This window comes from Euprymna scolopes, chromosome 15, assembly GCF_053919585.1.
Source record: "Euprymna scolopes isolate OS-2025 chromosome 15, ASM5391958v1, whole genome shotgun sequence".
Taxonomy (NCBI): Eukaryota; Metazoa; Mollusca; class Cephalopoda; order Sepiida; family Sepiolidae; genus Euprymna; species Euprymna scolopes.
The window spans coordinates 129831412-129851356 of record NC_136496.1 but is presented as its reverse complement, the minus strand read 5'-3'; the positions used below and the strand labels follow the sequence as shown (position 1 = coordinate 129851356).

Here is a 19945-nt window from a genome sequence, read left to right as displayed (position 1 = left end):
AGAGACGGTAAGAATCTTAAAAAGATCTTTCGGTTGGAATATCTGAGTTAGCAGGTGAATGTTTGGCATCCAGTAGGATGCTCCATTCTCAGTTTCAACAAACTGATAAGAAAAATAAACGTGCAGTACTTAATCTTAAACGAGAAAAGAGAGGAGCCATGAACGGTATTTTGCCAAATGGTAAAAGATTAGGAGATCCTGATACAAAAGGTGCTTGAACTTGATATGATGCTTTGCAATGAAATAAAAGAGAAGACGAAAGAATTGTATATGAAGAGCCTCAAACTACTCCTGAAATCTAGACTGAATGGTAGGAACTTGTTCATGGGTGGTTGCTGTAATTCGATTCAGTGCAGCTTTTGTAGGATAGGCACTAGGAACAATACCGAAAAACTTAAAAAAAAAAAAGAATGGGAGAGATTGGAATCAGAGGGATGGCTGAGAAGATACAACGGATAACAATAATTAAAATGGCTGAAATATTAAGGAAAACCTTTGAATGCAGAAACTAACACACACGAATGTGGAGACTATTGCACATGAACTACATGAACACAAGTCGGACATACAGAAACTGCTACAGATGTAAAACACAAAAGACCATCACATGGAATCATGAAAACTGAAACGGTATAATTGCAAGTTAAGCCCCTTTTGCACTTGTCTTCCACTACCCATGTTTTATTGTTTTTATTTATTTTTCTTCCCTCATGTGTGTGTGTGTGTGTGTTTGTGTGTGTGTTCCCATAAACAGACGCCACACCAAATAAGTGAGGAGTATCAAAGAGGATGGAATGACAAAGGAGAGAAAGCACTAATCAGACCTCCACCGGATGAGTGCAAAGAGGACTGAGACCTTAGTGAGGCTTTTTACCACCTAAATTCCAGTGAAGGCTAATAGTTGCTACCAACGAGAAAGCAATCAATGGTAATCGGCCGTTGTGATAACACAAATTCTTTTGCAAAGGTTATTGAAAGAAGTGGAGAGTACTGGAAGTCTGGGGAAACTTGTTGTCACTCAGAATCCAGAGAAAACCACAAGAGAAATCTTTGATGATGGCTTGTGGGACTATTAGTGAGTCAATGATAATAAATAAAAATGGCAAGAGAAGCAACTCCGTGATTTATAAGACTAAAGAAATAATGCACGAAAATACATGAACGTGGCAATGACACATTAGGTCACATTTCACTCACTAGCCAATCACTCCATATCTCATCACACTCCACTCATTAATATAACTCTATATATAATCATCTAGTCATACTTCACTCATTAGCCATCACTCCATATCTCATCACACTCCACTCATTGATATAACTATATCTAATCATCTAGTCATACTTCACTCATTAGCCATCCCTCCATATATGACTTCACTCCACTTATTAGTCATCACTCTGTATATAGTTAAACTCCACTGTGCATCAAATTAAATTTCATTCGATTCATTTGTTTAATTAAACAACAAAATGAAATATTACAATAAAATAAAATCATAGAAGCTTTTACAAAAAAAAAACAAAAAAACAAAAATAACAAAATGAAATGCTCGTTGTGATGGAATGGAATGTCTTATAAAGTCAAGTGAATTTTTTTTCTTCGACTTCCGTGAAAGGTCATAAGTTCAACATATGGGAGAAGTGGGCAGAGGTATACAAGAAAACTTTGTGGGCGGAGGCGATTGATGCTGATGACTCATAGTGAAGATGAAGCACTCCTCCTCTGTCAGGCATGAAGTCTCACAGGGAAGAGAATTTTACGTGTCTCATCAGATTCAATCAAAATCTTTCCTTGACATTCCTAAATCAAAAGACCAGGAATGACAAAATTGTCAGACAATGAAATCCTTACCAGAAAAATAAATGTTTGTGTAAAAAAATCTTGACTAGTTTAAAGATCAATAATTGAAGCATTGGTTCTTGTTGGAAAAAGCAAAATGTTGACATCCATATTTAATGGACATCCATATTTAATGGACATCCATCTGCTTAGACTTTACAGGATTTACCTAAAAGTTATTTTATTTAACTACTAGCAGTTCAGCTCTGCTTTGCTCGGCTCCGATGAATTGTTCATAACTTTACGTGCATATGTATACATATTAAAAAGTTCGACTCATGTCCAGGTAACCTACATTTAAAATTTCAAGCGTTTAGACCCAAAATTGGCAGAGAAGTTTGGTAGAGTCTGCAAAGGTCAACTCTTTCAATTTTGACCTCTTCGCAGCCAAATTTTCCCAAATCTCGAGTCTGTACACTGAAAATTGACAGAGTAGTTTGGTAGGGAAATGTACACACACAGACAATTTCACTTTTATAAATAAACATCTATTTGTTAATATTGGACTTGAAGACGACCATGCTGTCGTCAACAGGGAAGCAAAGTTCGACAAAAGGTCGTTTTTTAAAATGGAGAAAATCCAACTCCCTAAAAGGGATATTCTGGATTGGGACAAAAATTTAAATTACCTCAGTCAAGAAGGATCTTCATTAACTGAGAACCAAACAGATACTACACTTTGAATTGTTATTTTACAAAAGTCTGAAATACATTTTAACAAATTAGGCACAAGGCCATCAAAAGTGTGAGTATGAAAGGGGGTCATTCTCTGTCCATCCTAGTTAACCAAACGAATTAGCAATCACCACAAAAACCACATTTAACCGGAGTCGTTCTACCTAAAATATGCTCAATTGTTAAAATTAAATTTATTTCTATTTGTATAAAACTTAGCTATGTGTGTGTGTATGTTTATGTTTTTATTTTTGTATCGGATTTACTCCTGGACTAATTAACTGATCAGTATGAATTATGGAGCAGCTGTTCAGCAAAAGGGTTGATAATCTAAGCTATATTTAGTTTGATTTAATTTAGTGCAAAGGAGACAAATAGCAAATGGAAGCCCTTTGTGAAATTCAGATATCTTCAATTTTTATGCAAATACGCATCAATTCAGACAACACCACTCGTCAGTGACATCAGAACCGTACATTTCTCTTTCCACAAGCGCTTACCCTCTCGGGTTAATACCACCAGCAAGAAAATGAAGAGAAGAAAAATAAACACAAAGTCTTCTGGTATGAATATGTTGTTTTTACAAAGAAAATCTCAGAAACAAACAATAAAAATAATTTTAATTCTTGAATAAAAAAATTATATAACATTATTCAGTTTTCTAAATGTTATAATTATAAAAATGGTATTTTTTTTTTTAAATTAATTTTTAAACTAATTCTGAATTTTTGAGACTATAATTAATAATTTGTATTATTTGGACTATTTTCATCTAAATTATTATTTTAACGTTTCAACCGATGTAACCTCTTACCTTCTTCATTTTTTGATTTGAACCCGTGGCTCAACGATTAAAGGTGCTAATTAACAATCAGTTCCAAATGATATTCTTCTAGAGGTTGAAGTTTCAATCCTAACTACAGTCATCATTGTATTCGATTTAACATACATTTTTTCAGACTAGTATATATTTGGTGACTTTAAGAAATTGACTTCTGGACTTACCTATTTCTGGCCAGGTCTTTATTTATCCCTCTTTCTTTACAGCTCCATTTTTATCACTTCTTCCCATGTTTTTGTAATGAAAATGGCGACAGTTTTTTAAAATTAATAATCGCCATTTTAGTAAAGCACTACTTTTTGAAAATGTGCGTATGAATACAGTGAATCTGTTTAGGACGTTGTAATAATGAATTTAATATGAATTTTAAATGAGCTGAAAGCGTGTAATATAAATAAACGTTAAATTTAACAGAAAAGTTTGAAATTTTGCTCATTTGAATGCGTACTGAAGATTGTGTAAAGAAGGAAAGGCAAAAAGTTTTGTGTCTGCCAACAAATGAAAGGAAAGAGACTTGGATTTTGACGAGCATCACAAAGTCAAAGTGTAACAGCTGATTTAACAGCAATTCAAAAAAGGACATTAACATTTTAGTTTTCCTTGGCCTTCTCTTATGAACTAACCCTGCTACCCTAACTGTTCTACATCCACTACCCTTCACCCTAGATAAGTACAGTTTACTTTTTAGCGGGTCACAATGACCTAGGGTTTATTGGATACCTGGATAACAAGAAATACAAGAACGTGTTATTCACACGTAGCAAAGATATGCATGGCAAGCAACACCACACGTATTACAACAAAATGAATAATAGTCATTCTTTCAATGTGGCAATACTATTGGAGTCTCCGTATATTGTCGAGATTTTATTTTTCTCTCAACTCATCAGGACTAAGTTTGTCTTTAAGACCCACATTACACACCCACCATATGATTCTCAAATCATTTCTATCCATGCAACACATGTCCAACACCGGTTTTCACATCCGTACATCACCACACTGTATACACATGCCTGATAGACTCTTTCCTTGGTCAATAGTGATAACACTGCTGGTTAGTAATGACAAAAGTTTTCTAAACTTACTTCATTCATTCCAGACTCTTGTAATCACACTAGCACCAGAATCATCTTGTGCTCCAAGGTAACAGAATTTTTGAACAGTATCAATAGCTTTGCTATTCAAATACATTTTCTCCAAATTTGAGTCCTCAACCGTCTCCAATGTCTTATATTTCTTGCACAAAATCTGTTTGCATTAAATAAAACTAATCAAAATTCAATTACTTACCAATCAAGTACGAATTTTGTAAAAACAACACAACAACTGCTTTTCAGCTGAACATGTACAATAATCAAGAACTTTTTAAAAAAAACTAATTGTATTGTAGTCAGCTGGAAAGCAGGAAAACAGAACAAAGTTCCACAGGCGTGCAGTTCAGTTCTAAGAATGACTAGAGTGTGCATATTTAGGAACCATTTTAATGTTTAAAAAGGTTTGCTCAAACGAAAGCAACAACGTTTGTCTGTTGATGCTATAATTAATAATGCCAAAGAGAAAACAAAATGTACTTATTTCTGTAGTGCAGTTGCAACACCAAGTCGAGTTGACACAAATATCTAGTTTGATGTATATAAAAGAGTTATAATAAAGGGGAGGTAATCAGGCAGTTTTTAATACATCACTTATTAACGAGTTTTAGTTAGGGGAATATATCGATTTTTTCTTCAACGAGGATGGTTTAATCCAACAAGGCGACATCGATTTCACTCACACTTTCTCTCCCCATCACACAAACACACTCTCTCTCTCTCTCTCTCTCTCTCTCTCTCTCTCTCTCTCTCTCTCTCTCTGATTCTTATATTCCGATGCTCATTTCTCTCTAATGATATTATTATTATTATTATTATTATTATTATTATCATCATATTATCATCAGCATAATTGTATGAAAAAAGAGAGACGAATAGAAAGAGTTTTTTTTTATTATCATAAACAAGAATTTATAACTTTTTGTTTTTACATTTCTGATAAAATGGGTGCGTTTTACCATTAAGCACAATAATTCCGGTTAAAACTGGTTCCGGCATTAATTGCAATAAATTATTATTTGCACAAATCAAAATTGAAACAGCACTTCAAACAAACTCCATTACATTAAAGCACATTACATTGAAGCACAGAGCAAAACACAACGTTAAAAAAATACGGCAACTTTATAAAAATATACAAAAATGTTTTAAATCACTTACAAATCGACGTTATTTGATACACAAAATAAATAGATAATAATGATAAAGATATTAAACAACGCCTCATTTCATTTGCAAGAATAAACTTAAATAGTAACCAGTGCTTTAAATAAACATTATCATATCCATTGCTGAAATTGACTTCCAAACTAACCTAACTCTGCCCAGGTCTTTATTACTCTTCCTTTCAAGACCATTTTTATCACATTTTCCAATGTTTCGTTGGTTTCCTTTGTGAACTGAACTCACGATAACGTTCGAGAGCACGTTCGAGAGGACAGAGATCAAAGAAAAGGAGCATGATGACGGTTTATTTGGTGAAGTATCCAGAATAAATGTCGTTGTTACACGAAAATTGAGTTTGAGTTGTTCTTTGTTTTAGTCTCCTTTGCGACATCGACTGCATACAACGTGTTGGGTTCTGAGGGAAAACGTGTGTACAAGGTTGCATCACGACCTCAATTGTCCTACATCTACAAACTCAAAAACTCTCATTTATTCTTTCAACGTGACCATACCATCAAAGTCTACTCTTCTGCACACGTATCATTTAATGTTCAGATTTAATCTCCCTCTGGGGTCATCAGATCTAAACCTGCCTTTAAGACTCACATTACACATGCACTGTATCGTTTTTATGTCTTTTCCGCTTCATGCAATGCATGTCCTCAACCCTCACTGAGCAGGTTTCACTGACACAGATCATCACACTTCATACAGATGCCTGATAGACTCTTTCCTTGGTCAACTATGTTAATGCTCTGCTTGTTAATAATGACAAAATTCCCCTTAATTTACTTCATCCATTCATAACTCTTGCAATCACACTAGCACCTGCTCCACCCTGTGATCCAGTTATCTCATGAAAAGATAAAACTTCACAAAAATCTCAATGGCTTCACCATCCAAATATGCTTTCTCCACATCTGAGTTTTCATCCATTGTCTTACAATTTCTTGCACAAAAAAACTGGTTATCCTTTAAAACAGATCAATGTCAAAAGGCAATCAATTATGAATTTCTGAATTTTTGAGATGAGGATTGGTTATTTGTATCATTTGGATTCTTTGAACTAATGTTCTCATCGTGTCATTTTCATTCTAACCACGATGTCATTGGTCCTTGGTCAAGGACCCCATGGTGCAGTTATTAGAGTACTTGGAAAAATCAAAGTCGAAGGTTCAATTCTCGATGTGGAAAACCAAAAAATACAATTGCGAATTACACAGGCCCTCTATCCAGTCATGGCTGATGGAACGAGAACATGCTACTCCAGTGAAGTAAATAAAGGGTTCCGTTGGAAATTCTGTCCAAATTCCCAAGTTCGACAAAAACATTTTTGAGTTCAACAAGATACATCTGCAGAAAGTCGGAGGTTACATCGACCAAAACGTTGTGAAAATGACATTCAAGATGAGAACAGTAATCTGAAGAATCCAAATACGAATAAGTAATTCTGTGAAAACAAAGATTTTTAATCAAACATGTATCGTCAAATAACTAGGAACATAACTACAAATGTTGAAAGATTTAAAATTACATGAGGTCAAAGGAAAACACAAAGATTTGAAGCGCAATTGATTCAGATTCATCAACATGTCATGCATAATTCATCAACATGTCGTGCATAATTCATCAACATGTCATGCATAATTCTATTATGCACTATCCACCTGTAACAAAAAATCATTTTGAAAAATGTATATCTATATATAAAGTTAGGTATGTGTCTATATTTCTATGCACACGATTCACTTCTAATCTAATTAACCGATCATTAGAAATTTTGGACATTTACTGGGCATAAGAGTGTAGGCTATATTTAGTTTCACCCAAAGGAGGCAAAAGGGGGTATAAACGTTTCATAAAAATTCAAATACCTCCAATTTATGTTAAATCTTAATAATATACGAAATTAAGCATCAATCAATAAATATTCCCCAAATTTTAATGTATTTTAGTTTATTTTGACAGGTTTTTAATGGGGTATAATATGTGTAAGACGTTCCATTTGAACAGTTAAGATTTATCGGACTTGCAGTAATTTGATCCATAATTATTAAACACCAATTAAACAGGATTTTCTGAATTTCAATTTTTTCTTAAAACCCCTTAAGCTTAAGCATTGTTTTTTTTTAGAGTCAAAATCATGTTATGCATTTAGACCAAAATTGGAATAAGGATTCTAGATAAAAAGCTTTATAGAATTGTAATGTTACCCAAGTTTACTCATGTAGACCCAACACATTGTAGCAGAGTACATTGCAAGGAGCATAAGACAAGTAATAACTCGACTTCTTTTTTTTGTAAGATAGACCCTTATTACTGGACACTTTCCCGAACAAAACATGATGGTGCTCCTTTTCTCCGACCTCTAAAACGTCATTTCGAACGTGATCTCGAATGTGCTCTTGGATGTGATCATCGGTTTGTACACATGCTCTTTTTATAGTTTTTTTTCTTCACACCCGTCTCGGCATTTACATCCGTACTTTGTTTGAAAATTACATCTTGTAATGAAAAATAAAAATGTTGCAAAACTATTCTGTTTGTAGAGTTCATTTCATTCAAATTCTCTGTAACAGAAATTCTTCTACAGCTGTTTTAAAAGAATGAGTTGCGTTATTTGTTTCAAGATGTTTATACTGGGATGATATACAACACCAGGAGGAAATAATGATTCAACTTTCGTTGGGCCTAACCCTACCCCCTTCCCTAACCCCTTCCCAAATGTAGTTGTTTCTTCAGGTCTTGTACTTAAAGAAGTTTGAGCCAAAATCTCTGATGCCAGAAGCCAAAAAGAGAATGTTGGGAGGAAGCCAAGAAATGCCCTGTACACAATCACACGTATTCTGTGTAAGCCTTCAAATATTGATTGGTTTTGGATTTTAAGTTGCATTCTTATCAGGAATGAGTAAAAGAAAAAAAGAAAAAACAGAAAACTTTGTAGATTATTTCTATTCTCAAAAATGAGATTCTGCTTTTTTAGGCAATTATGTGTGACCACTCTAAAAAAGACTTGGTGGAAACAATAAAAACAAATTATTTTTAGCATATATTTCGTATATAAATTTAATATAAAATCATCCCTAATTTTAGAGCCATTCTAGCATTTTAAGGCAGTTAATTAATTTTTTTTACCACGAATCTAAAGTCAGAAAAAATTGCAAAATCATACATAATCACCTAAAAAGTAGCCCCCCCCCCAAAAAAAATAAACAAAATAAAAACACACAGGATTTATCTCCCATAACAATGAAAACTATTAATTGTAATAAAATGCTAGAAAAACTATTAATTGTAATAAAATGCTAGAAAAACTATTAATTGTAATAAAATGCTAGAAAAACTATTAATTGTAATAAAATGCTAGAAAAACTATTAATTGTAATAAAATGCTAGAAAAACTATTAATTGTAATAAAATGCTAGAAAAACTATTAATTGTAATAAAATGCTAGAAAAACTATTAATTGTAATAAAATGCTAGAAAAACTATTAATTGTAATAAAATGCTAGAAAAACTATTAATTGTAATAAAATGCTAGAAAAACTATTAATTGTAATAAAATGCTAGAAAAACTATTAATTGTAATAAAATGCTAGAAAAACTATTAATTGTAATAAAATTCTAGAAAAACTATTAATTGTAATAAAATGCTAGAAAAACTATTAATTGTAATAAAATGCTAGAAAAACTATTAATTGTAATAAAATGCTAGAAAAACTATTAATTGTAATAAAATGCTAGAAAAACTATTAATTGTAATAAAATGCTAGAAAAACTATTAATTGTAATAAAATGCTAGAAAAACTATTAATTGTAATAAAATGCTAGAATGGCCCGAAAATTGGGGTTCATTTTACGTTAAATTTATATGCAAAACTGATCCGTCGCTCTAAATTAAACAAAATGTTTTTCTTTTCTCCATTCTGTCAAGTTTTCCAAGGTGTTCACGTATAATCGCCTAAAAAGTAGATTTTCTGTTTTTAGGGGATGGAGGAGGGGAGATTTAGAAAAGGGTACTTTTTACAATAAAACAAAAAAAAACTCATAAAAATTGTAGAAAAATGTTTTAAAAAATCAATAAAACTCAAGCTATTACAATTTTTTTGGAATCATAGAAAACAAAAGTAACAATTATTTTCAAATGTAAAGATAACAATTTTTTAAAATTTTTATTAAGATTTAAAATACGATTTTCTTTTATTTATATTTTCAATCACATAAAAATCAGAACAATGAAATTTGAAATGATACATGATCAACAGGAGCATTGTTTTCAAATGAGGAGTTAAAAAAATTAATGTCATGGCCTTAAACAATAAGACGATGAAAAGTGTTGTATCTAGTTAGGCCAGGTTTACATTTGAAAACCAGGAACCTTTTTCGAAATGTTCCTGAATATCTTAGTTTTATCATAATATACAATTATTATATTACAAGATGCGCATACTCGACGTTGCCCGGATGCTTGAAGTCATTCTTAGTGTTTATTTATTTGCAGCTATCTCAAAACTAATATTTCTTGTGATCTTACAACTAAAGATTTAATTTAAAAAAATACACAGAAAAAGAAATAAAATTTTAGTTGTGAGGTAGACAACTCCTATTATATTCTTTAAGTAAAAGATGAGTTATCCCCCTTACTGTTTTTTAATAATTTAAACGTTTTATATTACCAGTCGTGTAGATTAGAATGAGTAATTTTAAAAGTAAATTGTAAAGTACATTATTATATTGCTAAGAACATGGTACAACAATAACAAATAATTGGTTGAAGTTTGATTTGTGAGCTTAAATGCTATTTGGGTCTGAATTTTAAAGTCATTTTTGAAACCATTTTTCTATTGTGTAGGTTTCAGTTTTCAATTTGGTACCGCATTACTCACTGAAGTTAAGCAACAGTGAGCATGAGCAATATAAGATGGGTGACCATTTTGAAATATCAGGGGTTGTATATGAAAGGATCGTGAAATTTCCCTGTAAAACTGACCCTTTCAAACAAATCGTAAATACAAGATTTCAGTGTGACTTTTAAGCGCAGGCAAAATCTACTACAACCATGGTCATTTTACACCGGGAGTTCTTCTTCATGGGATAAATTTTATAATTGCAAACGTAATCGATTAATGCATTACATTCCATAATATCGTCTTTAACTTCAGTTGAACCTGTTAATCAACATCCAATCACAGAAATATTCAAAATTGTGTTAATATGACCAACGCATTTAGTGATAGCTTTAATGTTAAAGTGTGATTACGTATTAGAGATTTGAGATGCTGGGTTTGTTGCTTTTCAGCTAAGAAGTGTTATCCAGTGTTGTTGAAGTGTTATCCAGTGCGTTTCATATGGATCGTTAGGAAGAGATGATGATGATTTAGTGTTTGTCTGTGAAAAAATGGAAAATCTACTTTTGAAATTGGAGACTTGGAGAAATGCTATGCAAAGTAAAAATATGAGAATTAATGTTACCAAAATTAGTGATCAATAAAGCTAGATGCATACAATATTATGACCCGGATGATCTCCCTTGATTGTTTAAATAACAAGATACATTCTTTATTAGCAAAATAAAACATGGATGCAGTCTGCTAGACGTTTTTTGTTTGTTGTTTCTGCTACTATGTAAGCATTTTGAATAAATGATTGCTTAGTGCTGACAGCGTTGATATATCAATCCACGTCTCTAAATCGACTCATGTCCAAACATTGTTTATTGGCGATGGACAAGGACGGTCTTTTAACGAATTGTAACAATTTGTTAAAATCAAATCCATTGCATTTATCTTGACTTATAATGAAACATTAACATTTTCTTGGCCTACAATCTTCTCAATGTTTGCATATATATATAAAGTTTATACAGAAAAATACTTTCTTGTGACTATCCATTTCACACTATCTGCGGCCTCTAGGTCAAGTAAATCTGTTTTCATACAGTGTTGATTTCTTTCTTTTTTTTACATAGTTTAAAATAATATATATATATATATATATATATATATATATAAAATTTTAAGTAAAATGTTTATTTCATATTTACAGTTTCCATTTCTTGGTTATCAAGCACTCGCGTCTTATGAATAAGGCCACAACAAAAGACACATACACACACGCACATATATATGTGCGCGCTTATAAAAGAAGACAATGAAAAAATAATTAAACACAGGAAAAATAAAAACAAGCAAAAGATTTGCCAGTTTCGCTCAAATCAAAATAGAAGTGAAGATTTGGAAAGTTTTTAGAAAAATGGAACAACAGAGGAAAGAAAATGCAAATTACGGCGTTTTTCTCGCATACGTAAGTATTTGAAAACGTGCAGCGCATTCAAAAAGACGTTCATTGAAAAAGTGTGCATTTCTTTGCTTTTTCAAATTAACGTCTTTTCGCACATGCGCTGCATACTTGCAAATAGTTACGCATGCGCCAAAAACATTTCGTTTTACATCTCTTTTTCTTGTATCGTTTTTCAAAAAAAATGTTCAAATCTGCATTTTTTTCAGAAGATGTTTGTTTGTCCGAACGAAATCAGCCAATTTCTCATTTGTTTTTATTTTACCTGCGTTTAATTGGGTTTTCAGTTTGGCTTTCATACACTCTGTCTCCACAACACAAATTTTATGAAATATCGTGTATTTTATTCTTCATATATATATATATATATATATATATATATATATATATATATATATATAATGATTAAATTACAATTTTGCTCCATTAAACAATGATATGAACATTTTGAATTGAATGTTTTAAATAAATGAAACAAAATAATAAAAAAATGTTTTGTTGGTGAAACAATTTTAAACCGGTGGTGGTCCATCCATATATTGAAGCACAGATGTGAATGAGCGCTGCATGTTGTTGGTCAGTGCACAGCTGTAGTCTTCTTCGGTCATCGGCAAAAGGGATGCCAAGCCCAACAGCAGAAGCAAAAGGGCCTGGATGGGTAGGGCAACCCAGAAGGCTCGCCGACAGAATGATGAACAGCTACAAGGCCCTGCAGCAGCTGCATCAACCTCATCCTCATCAGAGATGTCACACAGTTTGTCCTTTTCGCTCTCTTCGTTAACTAAGGTTCCTTGTTTGGCTCCAACAGCAACGACAGGTTCTATATCATCTTTACCAACAACACCACCTTTCTGTTCTGCTGAAGCCGATTTTGTTTTTCTTCGTCTGCGATTTGGGGGCTTCACTTCCACGTTGACGGTTCCTTGCGTCTCTTCGTGAGTAGTGAGAAGTTCTGCGCTATCTTTAACAATATGGTTGCCTTTCTTTTCGGGTGGCACAGTTTTCTGTTTTCTTTGCTTGGGAGTTGGAGGTTTGCGTTCAACATCAACAGAGCTCGTTACAACGTTCTCAACTTCTGGGTTGGTTGCTATGAGTGTTGCAGGTTTTAAGATTGCGCAAGAATCCTTTGACGATGCTGAGTGATCCACCTGACCGATTCCAATTACACCTGTAGCTGCTTGACTATTCCCATCCACGTCATCTGTGTTTTCATCATTAATGTGGGTACTGAAAAATATTTAAAAAAAAAAAAAGTGTTATAATTTATTTTGAAATTAAATGACAAAATGGCTATAAACAGGATGTATTTTTAGAGGCGGCGAACTTTAAATTGACAACTCTACTTTCTTTAGTTTCAGATTTGGCAACTATCAGTTATTTTGAGTTCAGCTTCGTTTGGCAATTCATCATGAAGAGACTGACACTCGAGCAGCGTTTGCAAATTGTGCAAATTTATTTGGAAAATCTTTTTGAAACATTTGATGAACGAATAATTTAATAAAATAGACTCGTTAACTGATAACATCGTTTATGCAATTTAATCATATTAGATTATTTTCTTTGAGAATATGTTAAGTCCCATGTATACACTGATGTACAAGACACAATAGACCACTTGGAAGACAACATTTGAAGCGTTATTACCGAAATACATCTTAATTTAATGGATAGAGTTTGTGAAAATTGGACCTCTAGATTACAATATATATGCATGAATCTCGGGCCACAGGGTCGAAATCGTATTTAAATTATAATTAATTTTATTTAAACTATAATTAATTTTATTCAAATTATAAATGCCAAAAATTATTCTGTGAAATAAACAACATATTTGTCTAATAAAAATATCTTTCTGTGATTTATTTTAATTTAAAGTTCACCACCTGCAAAAAGAACATCCTTTAGTTTCGTATTTTATTTTAACAAAATATTGGCCCAATACTTATCGCTACATAGCTAAAGATGAACATTTTTAAACTTAAGGTAGACAACTCATATTATATTCTTCAATTTAAAATGAATTAGCCTCTTGTTGATTATTGTTTTTAGGTGATTCTATGAAAATGTTTCATATTTACAGTTGCCTGGGCAAAAGTAAGTCATTTTTATATATAACTATATTGTCATTAACACAATACAACAATATATTGTCATTAACACAATACAACAAATAACTATATTGTCATTAACACAATACAACAATATAACTATATTGTCATTAACACAATACAACAATATATTGTCATTAACACAATACAACAATATAACAAAAAATTGTTTTTATATATAACTATATTGTCATTAACACAATACAACAATATAACAAAAAATTGTTTTTATATATAACTATATTGTCATTTACACAATACAACAATATAACAAAAAATTGTTTTTATATATAACTATATTGTCATTAACACAATACAACAATATAACAAAAAATTGTCTTGTAAGAAATAAAGTTTTATATATAACTATATTGTCATTAACACAATACAACAATATAACAAAAAATTGTCTTGTAAGAAATAAAGTTTTATATATAACTATATTGTCATTAACACAATACAACAATATAACAAAAAATTGTCTTGTAAGAAATAAAGTTTTATATATAACTATATTGTCATTAACACAATACAACAATATAACAAAAAATTGTCTTGTAAGAAATAAAGTTTTATATATAACTATATTGTCATTAACACAATACAACAATATAACAAAAAATTGTCTTGTAAGAAATAAAGTTTTATATATAACTATATTGTCATTAACACAATACAACAATATAACAAAAAATTGTCTTGTAAAAAATAAAGTTTTATTTGTCAACTTAAATGCGATTTGGATCTGACTTCAAAAATCCGACAAATTTTTATATGTATATATATATCATATTTTTATGTCTTTTACTCGTATTCGATTTTTACAAAACTTTATATTCAATATTGATGTACATGAATAAATACAAGATATTGTGACACTATTATAATTAAGATATTTTTGATATGATTATGAACACTTAAACAAATATACAATCATTTACTTATTCTAATTGTACTTGTAATTGTCTGATTATTCACCTCCATGTCATCCTAATCATATGAATAATATAGATATTAATGATATCATTAATATCTAATCATATAAATAAAAAATAAAATATAAAAATAAAATACATTTTAATGATATCATTAATATCTTAATTATTATAATATATATCTTAATCATAGATATAATATACATATAGTCGTATCATAGATATCCCAATCATATAAAGAATATACATCTAAATTATATCATAGACATCCTTATGATATAAGACACATCTTAAATATATCATAGCCATCCTAATCATATAAATGCTATACATCATAATCACATCATAGACATCGTAATCATATATGTAAACAATATATATCCTAATTATATCGTATAATATACATCTTAATTTTATCCTAGACATGTTAATAATACAAATAATATACATCTTAATCATATCATAGACATCCTAATTATATAAATAGCATAAATTTTAATCATAAAATAAACATCCTATCATATAAATAATATACATCTTAATCATAGCTATTCTCATCATATACATACATCTTATTATGATATTAGTCATAATATTAGTACATCTTATACAGAGAACACAGCTGATACAATTTTTTAAGACTCACCTCACAGGTTCAACATTACACCGAGTTTCATGCTTTTGTTGTAGTTTAGTTCTCATTTGAATTCAAATAAGAACCACAACAGAAGCAGTAATTGACGATTGCCTACTGGAGACATGAAACCCGGTGTAATGTTAAATTCGAAAAGTGAGTCTTGACTTACAAAATATATTCATGTTTAGAGAATTAGATTATTAGAATCAGGTTATTCTCCCACACTTTCTGAACATATATATATATATATATATATATATATATATATATATATATATATAGTAGAAATGGTAATTAATAAAAACCTGAAGAAAGTGCTCAATACTGTTGTAGAGCAAATATGCGTTTTATTTTTTATTACCGTTTTTTTTTCTGTTCAGTTACAAACGGTAATAAAAAATAAAACGTGTGTGTATATATATATATATATATATATATATATATATATATATATATATATATATATATATATATTAGTGTTGGGACGATTCATCAGAATTGGAATCGGGAATCGGAAAAATATCGGAGGTTTTTGGGGGTATCAGAATCGGTATTGGAAAATTCTGTGCATATTTTCCGATGCCCAAAACGATTCTTTCAATTATCTTTTTTATTTTCACTGTTAGTAAATATTTATTGACTTTAAACAACCAGTAAAATTAAAATCTATATCACAAGTGTGTTTTTACGTTTGAGGAAATATTTGGACATGTTTTTATGATAATCAGTAAAAATAACTTTTTAATTAAATAATAAGAGATTTATAAAGAATCGGAATCGGGAAAATATTGGAATCGTCTCATCACTAATATATATATATATATATATATATATATATATATATATATATATATATATATATATATATAAGAAAAACAAATTGTATCAATCTAGAAAAATGTTGAGAAATTAGTGTGAAAATCAAATCTCATTCGAAAACATAGTTTATATTTCATATTTATTCATTAAAAAAAACTCAAAGTAAAGTCGAATTTTAATTACAAATTATAAAACGCAAAAAACAATAAAAAAATATAATTCCTACTTACTCCTCCTTACCTTCTCGTGTTTATTTTTTTTTTTTTTTTTTACAATTTGTAATTAAAATTCAGCTTTTATTTTATTCTGATCAAATCTTTTTCTAAATAAAGATGAAATATAAACGACGTCATCAAGGTTAGCAAGAAAAAAAGACTGAACTGGCTTGACCACAAATGTATACTGAGGATGAAAGTAGAATTTCCCATTAAAAGATCTGGTGGCAGGCCTCCAGAGCATTGGACTGATGAGATCCGTAGCAATGTAGAGCTTCTTTTGCTAATGGTGGAAAGATTAGCAAAACAATATGGAAGAATTGCATATTCAGAAATTGTGCAAAGATTTTTTGAGGATGAAGCAATAGAGCGATATCGATTATATATCGATTACATATCAATTATATATCGATTATATATCAATTACATATCGATTATATACCAATTATATATCGATTATATATCAATTATATATCAATTACATATCAATTATATATCGATTGTATATCGATTATATATTTATGGGTTGGATTTTATTGTGACGTCATTCAATTTTCTCATTGATTTCTCAACATACAAGATTATCAATTTTAATTATATTTTTTGGTTCCTTAAATTAAAATCATGTAATAAACAATTGTTATAAATATAATCAAGCATATAAAATTATATATAAATATTAGTTTTGGGACGATTAATCAGAATCAGAATCGGAAAAATCAAAGTTTTTTGAGGGATCGGAATCGTTATCAGGAAAATTTGAGCTTGTCTTCCGATGCCAAAACTGATTCCTTTAATTATCTATTTATTGGATTTTTTTTCTATAAAACATCTTCCACTGCTTGTTGTAATAATAATAAATATTTATTGATTCAAACTTCCAGTAAAACTAAAATCTCTAGATCACCCCCCCCCCACACGCACACAAGTGTGTTTTTACGTTTGAGAAAATATAGGCACATTTAAGATGTGTTTTAAGATAATCGGGACAAAATAACAATTTTCTAGTAAAATATTTAGAGATTTATAAAGAATCAGAATCAGTAATTGTAGCGGAATCGGGAATTTAGTATGGAATTGGTAATTATATCGGAATCGGGAAAAGTATTGGAATCGTCCCATCACTAATAAATATACAAAATTAGATTAAAACTACAAGATGTATCCGGCGTTGCCCGGTATTATACGTAAAATTAAATTCCTTACAAACAATGAAAAAAAAGAAATTGAGACATGGTCATGCGAGTATTATGTTTTTTCGAAACGGTTCATTTCTTGTAATTCAAAAAAAATACTTGAGCTGCGATCGAAACTGAAACCTAAAGACAGTGAGTCAAGTACGATAACCATTGCAACATTTTTTAAGACCTATTTATTTTTAATGTAATGTGAACCATTTGCGCATGCACATTCGTGAAACAGCAAAGAGATAAAAATCTGATGACTCCCACGTAACAATTTTTCAATTTTGACCCCTTAGTAGCCCTTCTTTTTTTTTTTTTTCGGATGAAAACGCTTAAAATTTTTTCCTATACTCTATATTCAAATTCAATTCAACCAAATTTAAAGTCTGTAGATAAAAAATTCGTTGAGGATATAGGTTGAGAAGTGTCCTTACACAAACACACATACACACATTCTCACTTGTATAGATATAGAAATTATATATAATCACGTATATAAAAATTTATTAACAAAAACATCTTCATTTAAGTAAATTGTCTCCCCTGCAAAGATCTTCTGTTGACAAACATGCATCAGAAAACTCCAAGTTAACATTAATTCAGGTGAACTAGTGAGACCCGTGGTAATTCCACAGTTGCATCCTTCATCTATTGTGTATTTTGCCGTGATTGACATAATTTCTATTTTATGGACGTGTCCAGCACAGACTCCACGATATTATTGAACCACCTTTGTTCAAACTGAAACATACACATAAAAATGCTTTGCTGTCTGGTAGGAATTTGGGTCAGATTTCCATTGTGTAGATGTCCAGCACAAATGCACCCCCACTATATTATTGCGTCATCTTAGGACAGAACAGATACAACACTTTTATCTTTGTTCCAAAGACAAAACAGTTTATTTTAGTTTGATTTTTGCATTCACCACAACGCGGAAATGCAAAAGCGCCTGGGTTGGGATTCTGGAGGCTTCTGATCGTTCTTGCTGATGTGTTTCTGGACAATCTACGGCAAGTAAGACGGACAGTCATTTGTTGCGATGGTGCATGCGAAATAGCCAGCAGATGATGCCCTTCCTTGTCAACTTGGAGCAACTGCAGTAACCTAAAAACCTTAAGGATCATGAAGTGCTCCAAATCTATGAAAACGGAGCCATAAAACCTGACATAGTGAGATGGGACAAGAAGGAGAAAGAAGCAACCTTAGTAGAAGTCAGTGTCCCCCAATGATGCTACACAAAGCTGAAAGAGAAAAGATAATGAAATACCAAAATCTTATGTACGACATGAAAAGAAATTGGAATCTTAGGAAGATTTCTATCATTCCAGTAATTATAGAAACAACTGAACTCATGAAAAAGAATTTTAAAAACTACCTGGCAAATATACCCGGTGAACAAAGTGCAAAAGAAATTCAAACAATTGCACTTAAAGGGACGCTCAGAAACTTAAAAAGATCTCTCGGTTGAATATCTGAGTTAGTGGGTGTATGTGTGTCATCCAGTAGGATGTCCCATCCCCAGCTTAAACAAACTGAGAAGAAAATTTTTTTTAAAAATGAAAAGGACTTCAATGAAAAGTAGGACACCTCCGTTCAAGCCCAACTCACTCAACAACAGCGACATTCGATGAAATTTTAAAAAATTACTTTTTTGAATTCCGCCTTTGGTGATCGGGTGATTCCATCATTTTAAAAAGGGGTGGTAGGTGATAACGTACGTACGGACATAAAATTACTTTAGTATATTTAGTTATTTATGTGAATAATGAATGTTAGTTGAAAGATATTCTTGGTTGAAAGCAAAGACTTTTGTAGGTTCAGCAGGACCGAGGAGGGAGGGCACAAAACAGACCTCTACTGAAGGAGTGTGAAGAATAGTTATAGATATACATATATATACATATATATAGTTATATATACATATATATAGTTATACATATATATAGTTATACATATATATATACATATATATAGTTATACATATATATAGTTATACATATATATAAATATATATACATATATATAGTTATATATATATGTACATATATATATAGTTATATATATACATATATATAGTTATATATACATATATATACATATATATAGTTATATATATACATATATATA

General features: G+C 30.8%; 1 protein-coding gene across 3 annotated transcripts in view; it reads right to left on the bottom strand.

Annotated features, from left to right (window-relative positions):
* Window positions 1-12274: 12274 nt before the first annotated feature.
* LOC145294135 (nesprin-1-like) overlaps window positions 12275-19945 on the bottom strand; it is a 1091614-nt gene continuing 1083943 nt past the window's right edge. For all 3 annotated transcript variants that reach the window (XM_080141241.1, XM_080141242.1, XM_080141243.1), the window contains one exon: window positions 12275-13144. In XM_080141241.1, the coding sequence (XP_079997367.1) occupies window positions 12430-13144 (715 nt within the window). In that variant the 3' untranslated portion in view covers window positions 12275-12429. The remainder of the gene's footprint in view (window positions 13145-19945) is intronic.